This window comes from Misgurnus anguillicaudatus, chromosome 18, assembly GCF_027580225.2.
Source record: "Misgurnus anguillicaudatus chromosome 18, ASM2758022v2, whole genome shotgun sequence".
Lineage (NCBI taxonomy): Eukaryota > Metazoa > Chordata > Actinopteri > Cypriniformes > Cobitidae > Misgurnus > Misgurnus anguillicaudatus.
Window position 1 is genome coordinate 3,390,883 of NC_073354.2, and position 18,028 is coordinate 3,408,910.

The following is an 18,028-nucleotide window of genomic DNA, read 5'->3' on the forward strand; positions in this document are numbered from 1 at the left end:
ATACACTGAGGGTCCCCTTACATGGAAGCTGCCATTTTGTGTCGCCATTTTTCCACAGAAGCCCTTAACGGACAATTTTTTTTACTAAGTTGTCTCCGGCGATGACATGTTTTTCCGGTGGCAGCTACCGTAGCTTCTCTATGTGTTTCAAAATCGAGGGGTGAGCAGTGGACTAAGCCATTGGTTGCAATTTGCAACCTCACCACTAGATGACGCTAAATTTTACACACTGCACTTTTAAATCTTGTTCTTTGGAAAAATATTTTTATAGGAAATTTTGCAAGAAACACATCACAATTGCAAAAACATGTTTATTTGCTGAAAGTTGCAACTCATGAAACAAAAATAAACAGTGTGGAATGTCCTTTGGATTCAGTGTCAAATGCAGGTCTGTGGCAATATACTCATGTCCATATATGCTATGCCAACGTCATATCTGCGTCTCTTAACAGTCATCAGTAGCTCAAATAGTCTCGTTCACATGTGTACCAGGAGACATATTCAGAGCTGCCTTTCCGATTAAGACCAAGACTTTAGAAAACAAAAGGAAAATAAAACACACTGAAAAAAATCCAATACATCCGACAGGCAAAAGCCACATCATCATACATACAGACATAAAGGAGCACTTCATCTGATATCAGTGACCCGTTTTAGCACTTTCATTAGAGCTACAAAGAACAAAACATTTTAAACAGAGATTACATTAATTTATCTCATATTAAAACAGCAAAAGCAGCTATATAACAAAAGGCAACATCTCTCCTCCGCTGTCTGTAAACAGACAGAAAGACAGAAGTGAGATGTTATGGCTAAGTAATTGTCAGATATGAGAATCAACACTAAGTAACAGGTGTTCAAGTAAGACATAAGGCACTTTCCACAAACAGAATACACATTAGGCCCTGGAAAAGTTTTTGTTTTTGATGGAAACGGGTAACAGGTTGGCCAGTAACAGGGATTTTGCCCTCACTGAGTCTGAGCTAGCGAGTTTGGGGGCAAAGTCTTTTATATTTAAAATTATTGAAAAAACAAATTCAATATATATGTTTTTTTCTTTGGTTGTTTTATTTTGTTATGTGGATGTATATGTATGTTATATTTAGTTTTAACTGCAATTTTGTGATAAAGATGAATAGCCTGGACCTTGGGGGACCACCAGAACAGGGAGTGGGTGGGTTAGAACTTTTGAAAATTTTATTGGACCCCTACTTTGTGCAAAATCAATAGAAATGTATTAAAAATAATAATAATAATAAAAATCAACTGATAAATTAATATGTTTGTGTCATGTTAGATTAGCAAACGCACTAATATTTGCATAAAAACATTATCATTATCATAATGTTAACCAAATTATTTTATATAAATATATATAATGTACTCAACCATCACAAATATGAGATTTGTAACTTGAATGACCCACTATTTTCAGTTCCCTACATTCTCAATATTCTAAATCAATTCGGAAGCCTCTCTGGCTATAAAATAGTTTAAAACATAAACCCAATATTGTGTGTCATATTAATGGAAAGTGCCACGAATCAAATCAAAAATTGGTAATTGAAAATAAATTTTCCATCACAGAAAGCCATTATAAAGCAAAAGACAGATGATCAGTTTTTCAATATTATCAATAGTGCATTACTTCTAATCTATCTACACAGTGAAATTAGCATTTTTAAACTTTAAAGATTTCATATGAAGATTTGTGGACCTAAGCAAAGCTAATATGTAGTAGGTGAAATGCAGAGACACTGCACAGAGTATGTGAGTAGTCGCATGCTTTTACCTTAAATGTATAGTTTTTAAGTTTTTCTATCGGTGCATCATATATAGTGGAAAATAAAATGTGTACGGAAACGTTCACACCAATCCCTTTATATAATCTGCACTGAAATATATATATATTTACGAATAACTCTCTACAAATACAATTATTTGTATTACTTGTATGGATTTAAATACTTAACTGTACACATAAGTAGATTTCTTATTTCTGATGTAAAATTATCTCTGATCCGAAGTGTCAACAGCTAAAGATATTGCACATTGATATGAATATGGTTACTGACCACTGAGGTAAGGCTTGAAATTTGGTCAATCGGTGGGCTTCAATAAGTGTAAGCCCACTGAAATGAATGGCTGTGAAAAAGTACAAATAAGTTAAACACACACAGAAGACAAACGCAGTAAAGGAAAGCAATCATTTGATCATGGAAAGTGCTACTGGTGGTCGTGGTGGCTCTCCAGGTATGAAAAACAGTCTGTGTCTTCGCTTTGGGCTCTGTTGTATCGGGAGTATTTCAGCTGAAGTACGTCGCCAACTTCACTGATGGCTTTTAAAGCCTGAGAAAATAAATGAGATGTTTGCATTATTACATGCTTTGTTAGATGTTCGAGTTAATGTTTATAGATTGTAGTTGACTCAGAGGTGAGTCAGAGTTTCAGATGAATGATCTGCTGATTCATATACAGTACATTAAAAACATTAGCGGTGACATTGAGCAGGGGACAGATAGGGTGAACGGAGGTAGATTAGGACACTTTTCTAGGACACACATCCTACTAACAGACTTCATGTAAAATATGATTACGTTTTGTTTTCTGTCAAATTTAAGGTGAAATATGAAATATTCATGTTTTTGACTTTCTGAGAGATTCCTACTTATGAACTCTTAAAGGAAAATGAAAATTCTGTCATCATTTGATCATTTTGTTACAAACCTGTATAAATGTCTTTGTTCTGCTGACCACAATGAAAGATATTTAGAAAAATGTTAATAACCAAAAAGATCAGGGGCACCATTCACTTCAATAGTATAATTTTTCCTGCCATGGAAGTCAATGGTGCCCCCGATCTGCTTTGTTACAAATATGTTTTAAAATATCTTTTTTTATTCTGGTGAATAAAGACATTTATACCAGTTTGTAACAACTTGAAGGTGAGTAAATGATGACAGAATTTTGGGGCAAACTATTCCTTTAAAGGAACAGTATGTAAGATATTTATATCAATTAATTATAAAATGGCCCTGATATGTCACTAGACATTAAGAAATCATTTTCACTTCAAATACTTATAACACTCACAAGAGTGGTCTGGCCAGGATATTGTCATTTAAAAAGTGGAGTTGCAGCCCTCAACTGATGTTTATGTTGTCATTTTTGTATATTGGCCACTAGCTGTGTGATTGCAGTACCAGTTTTGGCCACAATCCTACATACTGTTCCTTTAAAGGCGGAGTGCACGATTTCTGAAAATTGCTTTGGAAAAGAAGACGGGCCAACTACCAAACACACTTGTAGCCAATCAGCAGTAAGGAGCGTGTCTACTAACCGACATCGTTGTCTTGGTTGCGTTTGTGTGGGGCGGGTCTATCAAAAGAAGGTCCAGATTCTATTGCCGTAGGCAGGGGCTTGTTTGTTTAGGTGATTTCAAATATCAACATTGGCTTTCAGAGATCATGCACCCCTCCTTTAAGGGAAGATTAATGGCAAAACTAATATAGTACTAAATGACTTTTAATGTTGACTCATTACATTACATTTATGCATTTGGCATATGCTTTAATTCAAAGCAACTTACAGTGCATTGCATGGTATACTACTTTTGTGTCTCTGGGTTTAAAGGCGGAGTGCACGATCTTTGAAAACCAATGTTGATATTTGAAATCACCTAAACAAACACACCACTACCAGAATAGAATCTGGACCATATTTTGATAGACCCGCCCCACACATAGGCAACCCAGACAATGATATTAGTTTGTAGACACACCCCTTACTGCTGATTGGCTAGAAGTGTGTTTTGGTACTCGCCCCGACCCCCTTTTCCAAAGCGTTTTTTAAAAAATCGTGCACCCCGCCTTTAAACCCACAACCTTTTGCGCGGCTAATGCAATGCGCAAGTTATACAGGAGCACTTGATTCATGCCCAATTAGGTAATAAACATTTATCAAGCAAGTAAATATGGTGAATGTTAATGTTATGGTGTCTTTACGTAAAAAGCTTTGGTCATGTGACTTACCGTGTCGAGCATTTCTCTGGTGTGAGCAGCAGAAACGCAGAATCGTGCCCGGGACTCGATGATGGGTGTGGCGGGAAACCCAACCACCACTGTCCCGATGTTCCTCTTGAGCATCTCCCGACCAAACGCTCTATAGAGCAGAAGTACAAAAGACATTAACTTCAAACAACTTTCTGCAATTCCCAAAATAGCATTTCAGCAAATATAATAGCCATGATTTAGAACAAAGTGACACTGACCCGATTTTAGCTGGCATGTAAAGCATCAAGGGTACAACAGGCGAGTCATTGTTTCCATAGATGATGAAGCCCATCTCGTGGAGTTTTCTCCGAAAGTAGGTTGTGTTTTCTGACAGCTGATTAAGTCTTTTCTGACCTGCATGAAAGAAAAAAATACATGCTCTCATCTACAATGCTGGAAACTATAAATTTTAATTGCTTTTTTAAAAACTTATTTTTTTACTATTTATAAAATAAATGATGTTTGCTAAAGAAACCAATACTATTACTATTGCTTCTTCAGTTGTAAATAAAGTGGCTTGTTTTAATATCTGGTATTATTAAAATTAATATTAATATAATATCTGAATTAATATTCAAAAAGGGTACTTATTAAAAAAGGTGACAACTTTTGTACCTTCATGTACCTTTTTTTCTCAGAGTGTAATCACAAAGGGTTCATCAAAGGCTAAATGCCCATCTCATACTGAAAGACCTCGCTAAAGGTTTAAGGAGATCTTCACCCCTTTTGCCCACTTTAAAACCTCACAGGGACTACAGATGTGATGCATCTTTGAGCTGAAAATGTGGTTTTCCAGATGGGCGCCCTGTTAAATCATACGAGGCTGATATTGAGTATGGTGCTTATAACTAATAGCAGAGATGGAGTTAGCGTAAGCAATCGCTGAGTCATCAAATTTACTTTTCCCAAACAAAACTTTGCTGATAAATAACTTTATGCAACGCTGGAAATATTTAAAGGCTTTAGAAAGTTAAGTTCTTAAGGCACATAAACATCCTCATCTATAATAGCTCAATTTCACATCTTGTTGCATTGAGCAATGCATGTACGCAATGTAGGTGCTATAGCAAGCATTAGTCTACTATAACCAATTTTGTCAGGTGAGCGATTACTGGGGCTTTATAGATGTTAGCTGAATTGTTGACATTTATAGAATTAACAACACTGGTTTAACGGTACTAGGTGACATTTAACCCCTGATGCTGAGGGTTGTAACTGCCGCTGTAATGTAGATGTACAGTAAAGTATAATAACAGCACACCTGCAAGCACCGAGTATGTTTCTAATGCATGCACTAATAAAATGCAATACTTTCAAAACACTGCACATCTCTGCCACAAGTATACTTCAGTTAGTATTATATCATAAACCAATCATATCCAGATCAAAGACAAACTACTTTACAAACCTAAAAATATATAGATGCAGAGTGTAGACAGTCAAAAGTACAGGATACAAAATGCAGCTAAGCAAAATGATAAAATATGATTGGGTGGTAAACGTGATGTGAACTTAATGGAGTATTAACAAGTTGAGAACATATAGCAAGTTCCTAAATACAAATTAAACAAGAATGAGATGCATAATTATCATAAGTTTTCTCTTTTGATGGTTGATGCTGCCATCCTGTGGCTCTTTTTAAAACTACACTTCACATTTTCAGAGTCATTGGGACGGCAAAACATGAAATATTAAATTCTCAGATAATGCATTTATTACCAATATATTTAATAATACATTTTATTTGTATGCATGACATGAAAAAATAAATGCTACTTTAACCGAGACTTTGCTTGCCAAGCTTTGACATCCGAGAACTTTAGTTTTTAAAACTTTACTTTTCATAATACGGTTGACACTTGTATGGAATTGCCCAACTTAACTATTTATGCAAATTTTATTGCCTTCATTCATAAATATGCTTTGCTTAAAACAAACATCACGGCCAACATATACAGGATGCAATCGTTTTCAGGGAAAATAGTCTGCTCATCAACTTTGGACTTGAAGTCAAACACAAAATTTAACCAGAAAAATGACTCAAACTCACCTAACGTGGTGCCGTCCTCTCCCATAATGCACTTCATAGAAGTGATAATCTGCTGGGTGACGGGTGAGGACATTGAGGTAGCGTAAACTGCACTGTGAGAATGTGAGCGGAGATAATCTATCAGCTCCTACAAAGAATAAAGCAAATAAACATTAAGTGCTTTTCAAAAACCTAAAATTTGAATTAACCAAAACTTATTAAAATAAACAATGTAGTGCTGTTGCTTAGCAGCCTTATTTTTCTGAGGTATATTTACACAGAACTCATGATAAATTAATGCATTTTATAAAATCATAAAACAAAGTCATAAAACTGGGGCAATCCTGGTACCATCCCAGGGCCCCCAGTTTGAGAACCACTGTCCTAAATGACATGCATTTGGGTTAATACAGAAATGGGAACCCAAAAGGACAACTTAAATAGATAGAGAGGGGACCATCATTATCTTAGTAATGCATTTTTGTTGGATTCCTAAATGCATAAATATATAAATATATATATATATATATTTATATAATTCAAATTATATTTGGAGGACCCCCGATAATACCACCATAATCCCTCCAAGGGGTCTCATACTGAAGACCCATGCTTTAGAAAAACAGGCTTTCTGTATCATCACAATTATGTTCTTCTAACACACTTTTCCATGAGTTACAGTGTTATGATCTGGCAACATTGACAATTAGTGGTGTGAGTTTATGGCGGTACTATGTATCTGACCGAAGAATGATAGACAGGGTAAATGCCTAGATTTTCAAATCTAATGTTTCCACTTTTTCTATAACCTGGAAAAATGACAACATAGGAGGCTGTTCACCTTTTTTCCTCCGATGTATCCTCCAGCAGCACCAAAGCTCTTGGTAAAAGTGCCCATCATGATGTCAACGTCAGTCGGATCCAGGCCAAAGTAGTCCACAACACCTCTACCTCTCGGTCCTAGTGCCCCGATACTGTGAGCTTCATCGAGGTACAGGTAGGCTTTGTATTTCTTTTTAAGAGCGATGATCTCTGGAAGCCGCACTATTGAGCCCTCCATACTACACAGAAAAACAAAGATGTAACCTATATACCCAGAAAATGCAATATATGCACTAAAGTTATTAGAAAATAATAGAAAAGAGGCTATCAACATCTGTTTATACTTTTAAACTTTGACCCATCTCTTATTAGGCAGCTGAGATCTATAATATACCATTTTAAAAGAAGTAAAAACATATTTCAGTCAAGTTACTATTTCAACTTTCTTATATGGAGGAGGATTAGGGTCTTAAATAAAAACAGGCTCAACATTAGGCAAGATTAATAATTAAAATAAGCTGAAAAGAGTTACCAGTACCTACAAAATGTACAATTTTCGCTTTCATGTTAAAACAGAAGAATTGATGATTATTACTGTATGATTTTATGCCTTCAGCCATTAAAAAATGTAAAACACTGTATCAGGTTCCTGTGCTATTTAAAACAACAGTAAACATTTCTAATTGTACCTGTAAATTCCCTCCACAATGATGAGGATCTTCTTCCAGGGTCGATGAGTTCTAGGCTGGCCGTGCACGATGGCATCCCGAAGCAACTTCTCCAGACTCTGCATATCTGACAATGAGTATAAAAGTACATTTAAAGGAACTGTATGTAACATTGACCTCTAGCAGAGGAACTTAGTATCGCTTAGTATGCCATGTATGGGCCATTGGGGTCTCATTTAAACAACAGTGAAAACTGGCAACCGAGTGGGTGGGATCACACAGGCCAAAACAAAAACAAACATCCTGATACGCAAGTAGGGTTGGGAATCGAATTTTGATTTCAATTCTGCGTGGTCACATAATTTTTACATCATCTGCCAAGACACATGAGTCACCTAATCTATAGCCATCTGCGCACAGGACCTTTTGCTTGAATTCTTAAAGTCAGTTCGCAGAATGGATCGTGGTGGACGGCGCACTAAAGTGTGGCTGCATTTTGCAAAACCAGAAAAAGGCAAAGCTAAGTGTAATTATAGTGACAAACTACTATTATGTTGCAAGATGGATGTCACCAGCAATATGGCAAAACATCGGCAGTTCGTTCATCGTATCGAAATAAAAGAATGCCCCCTGTTTGATGTGTTGCACATCCCAAATGCCGAGTGCTCTTCACTAGCCGCTGCAGACAGTAGTGCGCTATCAGAGAAACAGATACGTGAACTTAGCATGTTGCCTAAATTTCTAGGAATATATTATAGTTTTATATAATATTTATAGTATATAAACATACATACACCTCCTTTATGACTGACGTATTATTTAATATGCAATTCCTGCTGACTGGTTCGATAAACATCTTTACAATAAAATACCAATAAAATATGCATCTTATACCATTTGTTAAAATTGTAAGATTGCTTGAAATTATTACAAATTATTCATTATTAAAAGTGGTGCTTTGATGGCTATTGCAGTAAATGGGATAAACTATTAACTCATCCCCTTTACAGCATTACTGCTAAAACATTATGGCCTGGTTTCACAGATAAAGCTTAGCTAAAGCCAGGACTAGGCCTTAGTTAAATTAAGACGTTTAAACATCTTTTATAAACATGCCTTAGAAAAAGACGTTACTGGTGTGTATATTGAGACAAATCAATGGCACTGTCATATTTTAAGATCTGTCAGTGAAAGTTAATTTCAGTTTACACGCCTCAAACACGTGTCTTAGTCTAGTGCCTTAAGCCTTATCTGTAAAACCGGGAAAATAAAGGTTAAAAAAAAAAAAAACTGAGTAAAGCCAGTCAATCTTACTGTTTGTGCAGTCAATATTTGCATAACTTTGCATGAAAGTTGACTACTATGACATTCCCTAGTGCATACAGTGTTAAAATACTGTGTTTATTGCGCATGTATTATGCATGTAATTTATTGAATTGTTAAATTGTGGATGACCATTATTGCAAATCACGTGAACTTACTGTTGTGTTTAAACACACGGATGGTGGAACCGGATAGACGGGCACCCAGAACCAAAGAAGCATGATTGAGCTCATCACTTAAGATCAGACAGCCCTGATAAACACACACATATATACATACAAACACATAAATCTCAACAAAAAAATAAACTTTTTAAACTATTAAAATGGTAAACCTCTTAAATGCTTGGCAACAGTAACTGAAATAAGGTTTCACCCAGGATTTTCTCCTATAACAGGTAAGAATGTCCGGAGAACAAGTCGGAATGTCATTTACCGGCAAAGGAATTTGAATCAGCTGTGAATGGAATGTGTGTCCATATGCTAATTCTAATGCTTTCAATGATGTGTTGTGTGACTCAGTTATGACTAACTTACGTGACTGGAAGCATACACTGATAAATCACACATGAACATAGGGAGTGTTTTCAATAAAGGACCAAAACAATGACAAGGAACCTCAATGTTCCTTCCCACCCTACTTTGTTTTGATGTGAAAAGGAAACTCTAAGCATTCCATGTGACTTATTGTATAAGCTTGTATAGTGAAAGAAAACACCAGGTGCTGAAGCAGATGTTTCGAGTAAAAACAAATCCTTACTCTGCCCACGAGTGCAGGAATATTCATGGAGTTTGTAGCAAAGCCCATTCCAAACACCATGGATGACTCTACTCCCAAAAACCTGGCTGCCAGCTTCTCGAGCTCCTCATGTTTGTCCAGATTTCCTGAAACAGACAAAAGACTCCAATGATTCAAGCAAACAATGAGTAAAAAATTCTTAAAATGTAAAATCAGAAAACTACAAGTAAACAATAAAACTTGCAAATAATAAAATGCAAGGAAATAACTGTGCATAGGATCAGAGGCGGCTGGTGACTGCTCTTCCGAGGGGTGCAAATTCAAAATATGTGTTCAGAATGTCATGTGTGCCATGTGTATCTAGTGTTTTGTCAAAATAAGTGCCTGCTGCAGATGCGTCCAAACCGTTTATGATCTCAAAAGAGACGCTGACGTTCACAAAATACACAAAAGAGACTCACTTAACAGTAAACTCGGATTACGCATGAGATTATGCAAGTATCTGGCAAACGTGAACGTCTTTTTATCATAAACCCTTTAGACATGTCTGCAGCAGGCACTTATTTTGACAAAACACATGATGCACATAGATTCACTCGCCGCGCAGAACACATATTTTAATAGGGCTGGGTATTAATTCAGATGTTCCAGATCGATTCAATTTCGATTCACATGCTATCAAATCGATTCGATTTCGATACTCGGTTCGATTTTCTGTTCTGATTCTTGGGTCGGTTTTTATACTTGATTCTCGATTCAACTCAATGAATATAGATTTAATACAAATACTATATTTATAAAAAGTGAACATAAGTTTACAAGTGGGTTATTAATAAAAAGAAATTAAGAGCCACAAACCTATATATTAAACTCTTTTAATTTAGGTACACTTGGGTACATTTCCTTGATCAAACAGGATCAGGTTATTTCATAAAAAAAAATATTCAAAATCGTTTTTGAATCGACCACGTTTAAAAAAAAACTATTTATGGAAAAATCTTCTTTTTTTTTGCCCAGCCCTATATTTTAAATTACAAACCACACACATGACGGGCTTGTATACATGTTGTGATGACTTTCGCATTGTGCATCCTCGAGTCACCGGCCACCACTGCATAGGATGTAAAACAAGAAGGGAGTAGAAAACTTCCCAAACGCTTTACTGTTGCTGTCAAATGTTTCCAATTAAACTCTTTTTTGATTAAACCGTAAATTTGATTTTCGGGACCAACTAATTAAATTAGACTGACCCTGATATAAGCAGGGTGTTTAATGTGCCCACATTCGCTTAAACTATTAATACAACTACAAGTAAGGTAAATAGTACAAATAAATAATAATAATAGAACTATAGAATACATAAAATAGCATTTGTGGTAAATTATGTGAATTTTTTGTAATAAATTACAAGAGGCCAAGATCATTCCATTTAAATAATAAAAATGTAATAAATCATTTGTTTTCGTATTACTGTTTACTATGCTGGATAATCCTCTGATGTCATTTTTAAAGTTGAATTCTTATGCTACGTGCACATCAAAAGTGATTATTATTATTATTAGCATTAATAAATTACATACAAGTTCAATGCAAAGACACAATTAAAACTTCACACAGCACTTTGGTCCCAGAAAATACTCGTAAACTTGGCAGCGAGGCTTCTGTGTGAATGCAAACACATCCTGTAAATGTTCTCGGATCGCTCCTGGAAATATGACCTAGTAACATTTTCATAACATTCCCAGAAAGCATTTCGTGTGAACAAGATGCAGAAACAATGCCGTAAGGGACGTGCCATAGTGAGGACGCGCGTGTCATCACAACAATGAAGTTATGGTTCAGCTCTTTAAATTGAGGGATTTACCTGCAGATAAACATTCACAACAAGAAATGTCTGCAAACTGGACTGAAACAGAGATCAGGGAGCTCCTTACTATCCGCGCTGAATAACCTACCCTAACATTAACATTTCACCATATTTGGCCTTGGCCCCCATTATACCAGAGACATAAATGGATGTAAAGTTTGCCAGAGATGGTTACCTATTTCCTGCCTTGTACTGCTCACCCCAACACCGTATTTCATACAGCAATCTGACGCAGCATCAGCACACGCACCAGAACTCTCCGCAAAGCCGAGGTAGTTATATGAGCCCATATTAATCACATCCTTTATGACCCGTCCTGTGTGTCTGCGAGACAAAAACTTGGTCACACATAAACATCAAAAAAATATATCACAAACTCACAAATACAAAGTAGCAATTTTTTTTTTCTATTTTCTGCCAAATCATTTCAGTTGCAGAACATTTAATGCATCTCTATTTCCAGCTAAATGTTTTGCTTCAACACTCCAATGTGTTATGCAGTTTGCAGTTTTATGTTGACAGACTATACGCTTTCTAAAACCCACGTCACACCACAGTGTAGCAACACAAACACAAAGGAGCTTAAAAAAGACTTACTCAAAGGTCCAGTTGTAATCAGGCGTGGTCCGTTCCACAAGGTCCATCTTTGCTCCAGGAACGCTGCAGATGGGTCTGTTCCAGTTATCTCTGATCCTCATGTACAGGTTCCTAGTGTAGAAGTCCTCGAAGTCCTGGTACAGTGGAACAAAATCCTGAGAACAAAAAATACAAACAAATATAAATCTTCAAGTGCTAATTGACAGAGAAAAACGATTAAAAATAATACAAACCAGGATCGTGTTTATCACACTTTTAATTACTTTGGTCACATGCAAGAGTGCTTCTTGTCTGTACAAAAATTAAACTGCTATGTGAGGGTATTTTAGGTCTAAAGGGTTTTTAGGGCCTTGGGAAGTTTTGACCTGCATTGACATTTGTGCTTTTTTCAGTTGCTTAAAAACATAATAATGGCAAAAGTCTCATAACATCCTGCCTACTCATTCACATAAAACAATACATTTATTTAAAATTCCTAAGACATTTAGAAAGGCCATATGCATTGGTATGTGGTTGCTAAACTCTTGCTAGGGCAAGGTCATTATATTTGAGATATAACTACTAAGCAATGTTTAATATTCACAGTTACAAGTTTTAAAGATGCCATGTATGAGCAATTTAAAAACTGATGTTTGATCATCTACACTACTTACTTACCAATAGGGCTGTGCAAAAATATCGATATTGTATCGATATTTTGATCTCTACTATCGATATTTTAAAAACCATAAAATCCCTCTGCGTGCGTCAAACAACCTCCTCTGCCGCTGCAGTAGTTGCCACTGTCCAGTTGTCTGCCATATACGGCCATTCGGCCAATATCTCGGAAGTTAGAGGGAGTGAGAAAATGGCCGAAAATTTTAAAACACCTGCAGCTTTCAAAGAGCTCTATTTTTTTTTACATTTTTGAAAAAAAAAGAAAAAGTATTGCAATGTATCGCAACATGCAATGCATTGTATACGTATCGTATCATGACCCATGTATCGTGACACGTATAGTATCGGGAGGCCCTTGCCAATACCCAGCCATACTAACCAACTGAACTAAACTGATAGTGTTTTAAGTTTACCTTCTGTTCTTCTCTCTCTCGGGCCAGATGACACTTCTCAAACTTCCATTCCCTCAGGAAGTCTCGCAGGTAGCCAAAAATGGTGAGGATGCCATAACCCATGTAGGTGAGGACGGCCACCAGCAATGGCGTCTCCTCAAATGACTGCTCAAAGGGCTTGTTGTAAAGTGCTGAAACATGATGGTTCTGTTGAAATTAAAAGCAGATACATTTATTATGAATATCTGATCAAATACAATAACCCATATACAGTGCAGATTCCAAAAAACTATTGTAAAGGTTTGCCATACGTTTGTGTTTGATTTAGTGCTGGGAAAAGATTAATCACGATTAATCGCATACAAAATATTTTTGCCTAATATATGAGTGTGCGCTGTGTGTAACTATTATGTATACATAAATACACACATTCATGTATGTATTTAAGAAACATTTACATGTGTATTATATATTTATTTATATTGCTTGCGAAATCTAAAATGCTTCCATACCTCTGACTTTTTATGTGAAGGTGGCATCAACGTTGATGAAGCACCTGAAACCGCCATTTTAAGCACTGAATGAATGAATGACAGGCTCGCCTCTCGCCCCTTGGTAACATCACGCAAGGCAAAAAAGAGGGTGACATCTAGTAAAGAAGACTATTAATTAGATTAACGTTAATCTTAGGTTCAATGTTTGCGGAAATATATATGAAAGAAAAAAATCGATTCTGCTCTTTGAGAATCGATTTTGAATCGACCACGTAAAAAAACAACAACGATTAATCGAAAAATCAATTTTTTTTGTCCAGCCCTAACTAGTATGATTCTTAGGGCTGTGACGATTAATCGTGCAAAAGCGTGTTTTCCCAATTAATACATTTTAATGAATTACAGTGAAATGCCGCCACATCCAAAAGCCAGGGGACGCTCTCTTGTAGAAACGCCATTTGTGCCACAGAAGAAGTATAATTACAAACGCTATTCCAGGAAATGTCTAAAGGGAATGTTTATATCGCTGTTCTTCAAATTGTTTCAGGTATTTTCATGATAATAAACATATTTTTAATGATTGTGTTTGACGATGTTGCTTTTTTAAATTCACATTATAAACGACTCAAACTCATAGTGATTTTAGATTGATAAGGACTTTCTACTGATCACAGAGCCGTAGTACATGCACAAGCTGTGCATGAAACACAGAATCGGAGCCTTGCAATTCAGAATAGATTTCAGGCAGGTCTTTTTAATGGGGAACGCGATGAATCGTCACAGCCCTAATGATTTAAGTAAAACACATTAGGTAGATGGGAGCGTGAGATGTACAAGTTGTGACAAACAGACCTTATTTCATTAAAATTTGATTGTAAGATGCATCACGATGCGGGCGTGGGTGAATCTGCATTGATTCACAAACGTCAGTTGGGTCAGATTTTTATTTGTCATTACTTGTCAATTATTTGGCCACACAAAAAAATTTATAAAAAAATAAAGGCCTGATAATTGTTTTTTACCCATATAACTTTAATAAATAAGGCTATGATGGCAAAAGCTATTAGCCTACCTCATATAAATTGTTGTAGTTTGATTAATCTACACAAACACTAGTTTGAGGTTTATTTGGAGTGCTGTCGCTTTAAGACATCATAAACGGATCCAAAACACTCACAAAATTTTGTCAATCCAACTGAATTTAATCTGATTGCAAATTATGACAGTTCAGTTTACATGTACCCTAAACGTTGCAATCTAATTTAACCCCTTCAGACCCTGCGTCCACTGGAATGGACATCACATGTTTTGTGGTTTAAACAAACAAAAATGCTAATCAACCAATCAAAATAAGGCTAGGGCTGCACGATAAATTGCATGCGATATCACACGCATCTCATCAGTTATGCCGGTTCCTTCAATAGTAGTAAATCGCCATCAGCTGCTTTCAGATGGAGCAGCATTTACTACACAAAGCCGTTTTTCACAAGCTGGGCGTTTAAGTAGTTTACACAGAAACGACAAGGGCCGTCTTCAAAAGTTTGCATTTGTACAGCGTATATCCAAAATGCTACTGTCAAAACACACAAGCCACTATTGCACTGGCAAGCATCACTCACATTTTACTCATACAATGAAATCAATTTGGGAATGAAACAGCTCATATCTTCTGTAAAACATAGGCACCGCAAAGAGGACCAGAAAACTGCTAAAATCCACAGACAAATGATAGGGGGGTAAAACAAACAGAGTTTCCTGACGAGTTTCGGTTTGAAACCTAATCTGTGAGTCACGTTGGCCAATCAAACGAGCCTGAGTTTTCCCTTACACCCTCCTGCTGCTTAGCAACAGCATGTGATCAAAGTCATGCTTCTCTCTAACTACACCCTCTCTTAACCTTGCCCTTCCAGTAAGTAATGGCTTGATGTGACTGCTGGGTCTAATGCTGAATCAGCTAACATAAAGCTTGGTTAGGTCAGGTTTACAGTCTGTGGCAATGCTGAAGCGTCACACCTTTTCAGAAAACCAGTTCTAAGCATAGGTTGGTCATATTTGCACAGTTAGCAGTAAATTAGCCAAGCCAAAACCACTCAAACCTGGAACACGACAAACAAACGTTTAATTTCATGCAGGAAACTTAACTCATTACATTAACCTATGTTGTGTTGGGTGTTTACCAAATAATAACTGTTTTCACGTTTCTTAAACAACTTACCCTAATGGATGGTAGTAGGACAAATTGATAAACCTAGCTGCTATAAATTGGTTGAATCAGTATTGCTGGTCAGGTTGATCAATAAACAGAACAATGTTTTAAAAGCTTCACAGCGTCAGTCTTCTAAAGAAGCTTCATGTTTTTCACATTTGGGTTTTACATTAGCCTGGAACAGAACATATATTTTCTAAATAAAACAAAACCCTGCGCACGAGTAGCACTTGTTATTTAAAAAGGTTATTATGTGATTATAAAGACCACACCGCTCATGTTCTCTGAAAAGTTGTTGCTCCCAGAAGCGCTTTTCTTTGGACAACATCCTCAGGTTGCGATGAATAAAAACACTGCTTCTCCAGTTACACAACTGAACACTGCACTATTATATTCAAGACTACAATCAACACAAAAGACAACAAAAACTCCACTTCCTTCAACTAACTGATAAAACAACGAACTTTAAACATTTAACCCTGAACACTTAATTCCATTTCAAAATCTCAGTTGATGCTTTGCATGGCAATATAAACAGGATCACGAATGTACTTTTACAGTAAATTATTGTTCAAATTAATATGGTTTCTGTAATTAAAATGTATGGTGATAAACAGTAAAAGGAATTTTACTAAACTTTTCCATGAAAACTACAGTTAAGAATTGTGACATATACAAAACTTTGCTGTATTGACAAAAAGCGAATTTCTTGTATACGACAATTTTCTGTAAACCAAAGGTGCCTCTTTTTTTTTTACCATAAAAACAAACATTTTTACAGAGTATTCTGTAAAATATGTTCTGAATTTTAACCGGAAAAAAAGTGTTAAAGTGATACAGTAAAAACCTGTATAATCGAGAGTAACACTTTATAACTTTGTTATATAATATAACAAACAAGGAAACACAATTAAGAGTTCAGTGATATATGAATATGAAGTATGAATAAAACTAAAAAATTCAAGTTTTAGAACACTTTTAACTTTTTAACGTTTTTTATTATATATTCAACTGCTATATAACTGTATTATAAACCAAATGTTTCCGAATGCTGTCTTGAAAGCTGGTAAAACCTTTTTTTTAGATCATTTTAATGTATATTTCCTCAGTTCTCGTGGAAATCATAAACAAAATGTATCTCAAATTAATTTTTTCGGCAGTGTATAAAATATAAACATTAACTGAAATGTGAAAAATCTGTTATGGGCTTATTAAATGGTACATTCGACGTAATAACTTTCCAATGGGAAAGGGGTGATCCACATTCCTCAAATTATCAGCACACATCGATGAATGTGAGTAAACATGACTGAATTTTCGGTTAAATTTTTCTTTAAACACACAAATCAAGCCTAGACATGAACTCCTGTATGAATGGGACTGTTGTAACTGTTTACACTGTACCGCTTCTTCAGTATAAGCGACTGTGTGTTGTGTGTTTCCGGGTGTGTGGAGCACAGAAAGCGGCCTCACCTTCTCTGTCGAGCGGCGGGATCTATTTTGCTGCTTTTGGAAGACGCAGTGGCTCTTCACGTACCCGTTTGCTCCGGGTTTCTTGGTTTGACTCGTTCGGTGGCAGGTATCTCCATTCAGAAGCTTGCTAACGGAGTTTAGCGTCATTGCAGGCTGGTGAAGGGCGGTGACTCTCTCCGCTTCTAATCTCTGTTTGACTACAGTTCCTGTCCTGTCTCCTCTCGATCACTCGAGCGATTATGCCACGCCCCCACTGTCAGATTACAGGAAAACACGTCCTACACGCAGTCACGTCCAATAAATTTGAAAAACGTCAAACGAGGGAGCGGCTTATCAGTGAATATTAATAATTAAAATGACGTCATTACCCTATAGTAACCCCGTAGAGGGCGTGGACCCACACAACTCTCGAGTCTTTACGTCATATATTGCGCTTTATTGGATGCTGGATATGAGTAATGGAAAATCTGATGCATGTAAACCATGAAATACTGTTTCTTAAAAAAGTAAATATTGTTTTATATAAGTTTTCTCTCCCTCAAAAACAACTTATCTAATAAAGTCTTAATGAAGATAATTTTCCTTTTATTTTTTTAAACATTTTTTAAAGAGTAATCGATTATGGATTATAAATCTACTTTATTTCCTTAAAGTAAATTCCAAGGTCAGGCTTCTGTGTCAGAATGTAAAGTTCAGCAGAGCTTCCTGTT

General features: G+C 36.2%; 1 protein-coding gene across 1 annotated transcript; it reads right to left on the reverse strand.

The window, feature by feature from the left end:
- Positions 1–293: 293 nt before the first annotated feature.
- On the reverse strand, positions 294–17,559 carry sptlc2b (serine palmitoyltransferase, long chain base subunit 2b). Its single transcript, XM_073855568.1, has 12 exons — positions 17,319–17,559; positions 13,167–13,352; positions 12,097–12,251; positions 11,675–11,823; positions 9,654–9,778; positions 9,053–9,146; positions 7,593–7,698; positions 6,923–7,142; positions 6,103–6,229; positions 4,271–4,406; positions 4,032–4,161; positions 294–2,349 (listed from the first exon to the last, which is right to left on the reverse strand). Exons 1-12 carry the CDS (start codon positions 17,463–17,465, stop codon positions 2,227–2,229), a joined length of 1,698 nt encoding a protein of 565 aa, XP_073711669.1. The 5' UTR covers positions 17,466–17,559; the 3' UTR covers positions 294–2,226.
- Positions 17,560–18,028: the final 469 nt, after the last annotated feature.

Coding starts and splice junctions, on each gene's coding strand:
- sptlc2b (XM_073855568.1), bottom strand. CDS start 17,465: ATGACGCTAAACTCCGTTAGCAAGCTTCTGAATGGAGATACCTGCCAC. Junction 9,779..11,674: donor CAGTACAAGGCAGGAAATAG/GTAACCATCTCT, acceptor TGTCTGTTTCAG/GAAATCTGGACAAACATGAG. Junction 9,147..9,653: donor TTCCTGCACTCGTGGGCAGA/GTAAGGATTTGT, acceptor TGTGTTTATCAG/GGCTGTCTGATCTTAAGTGA.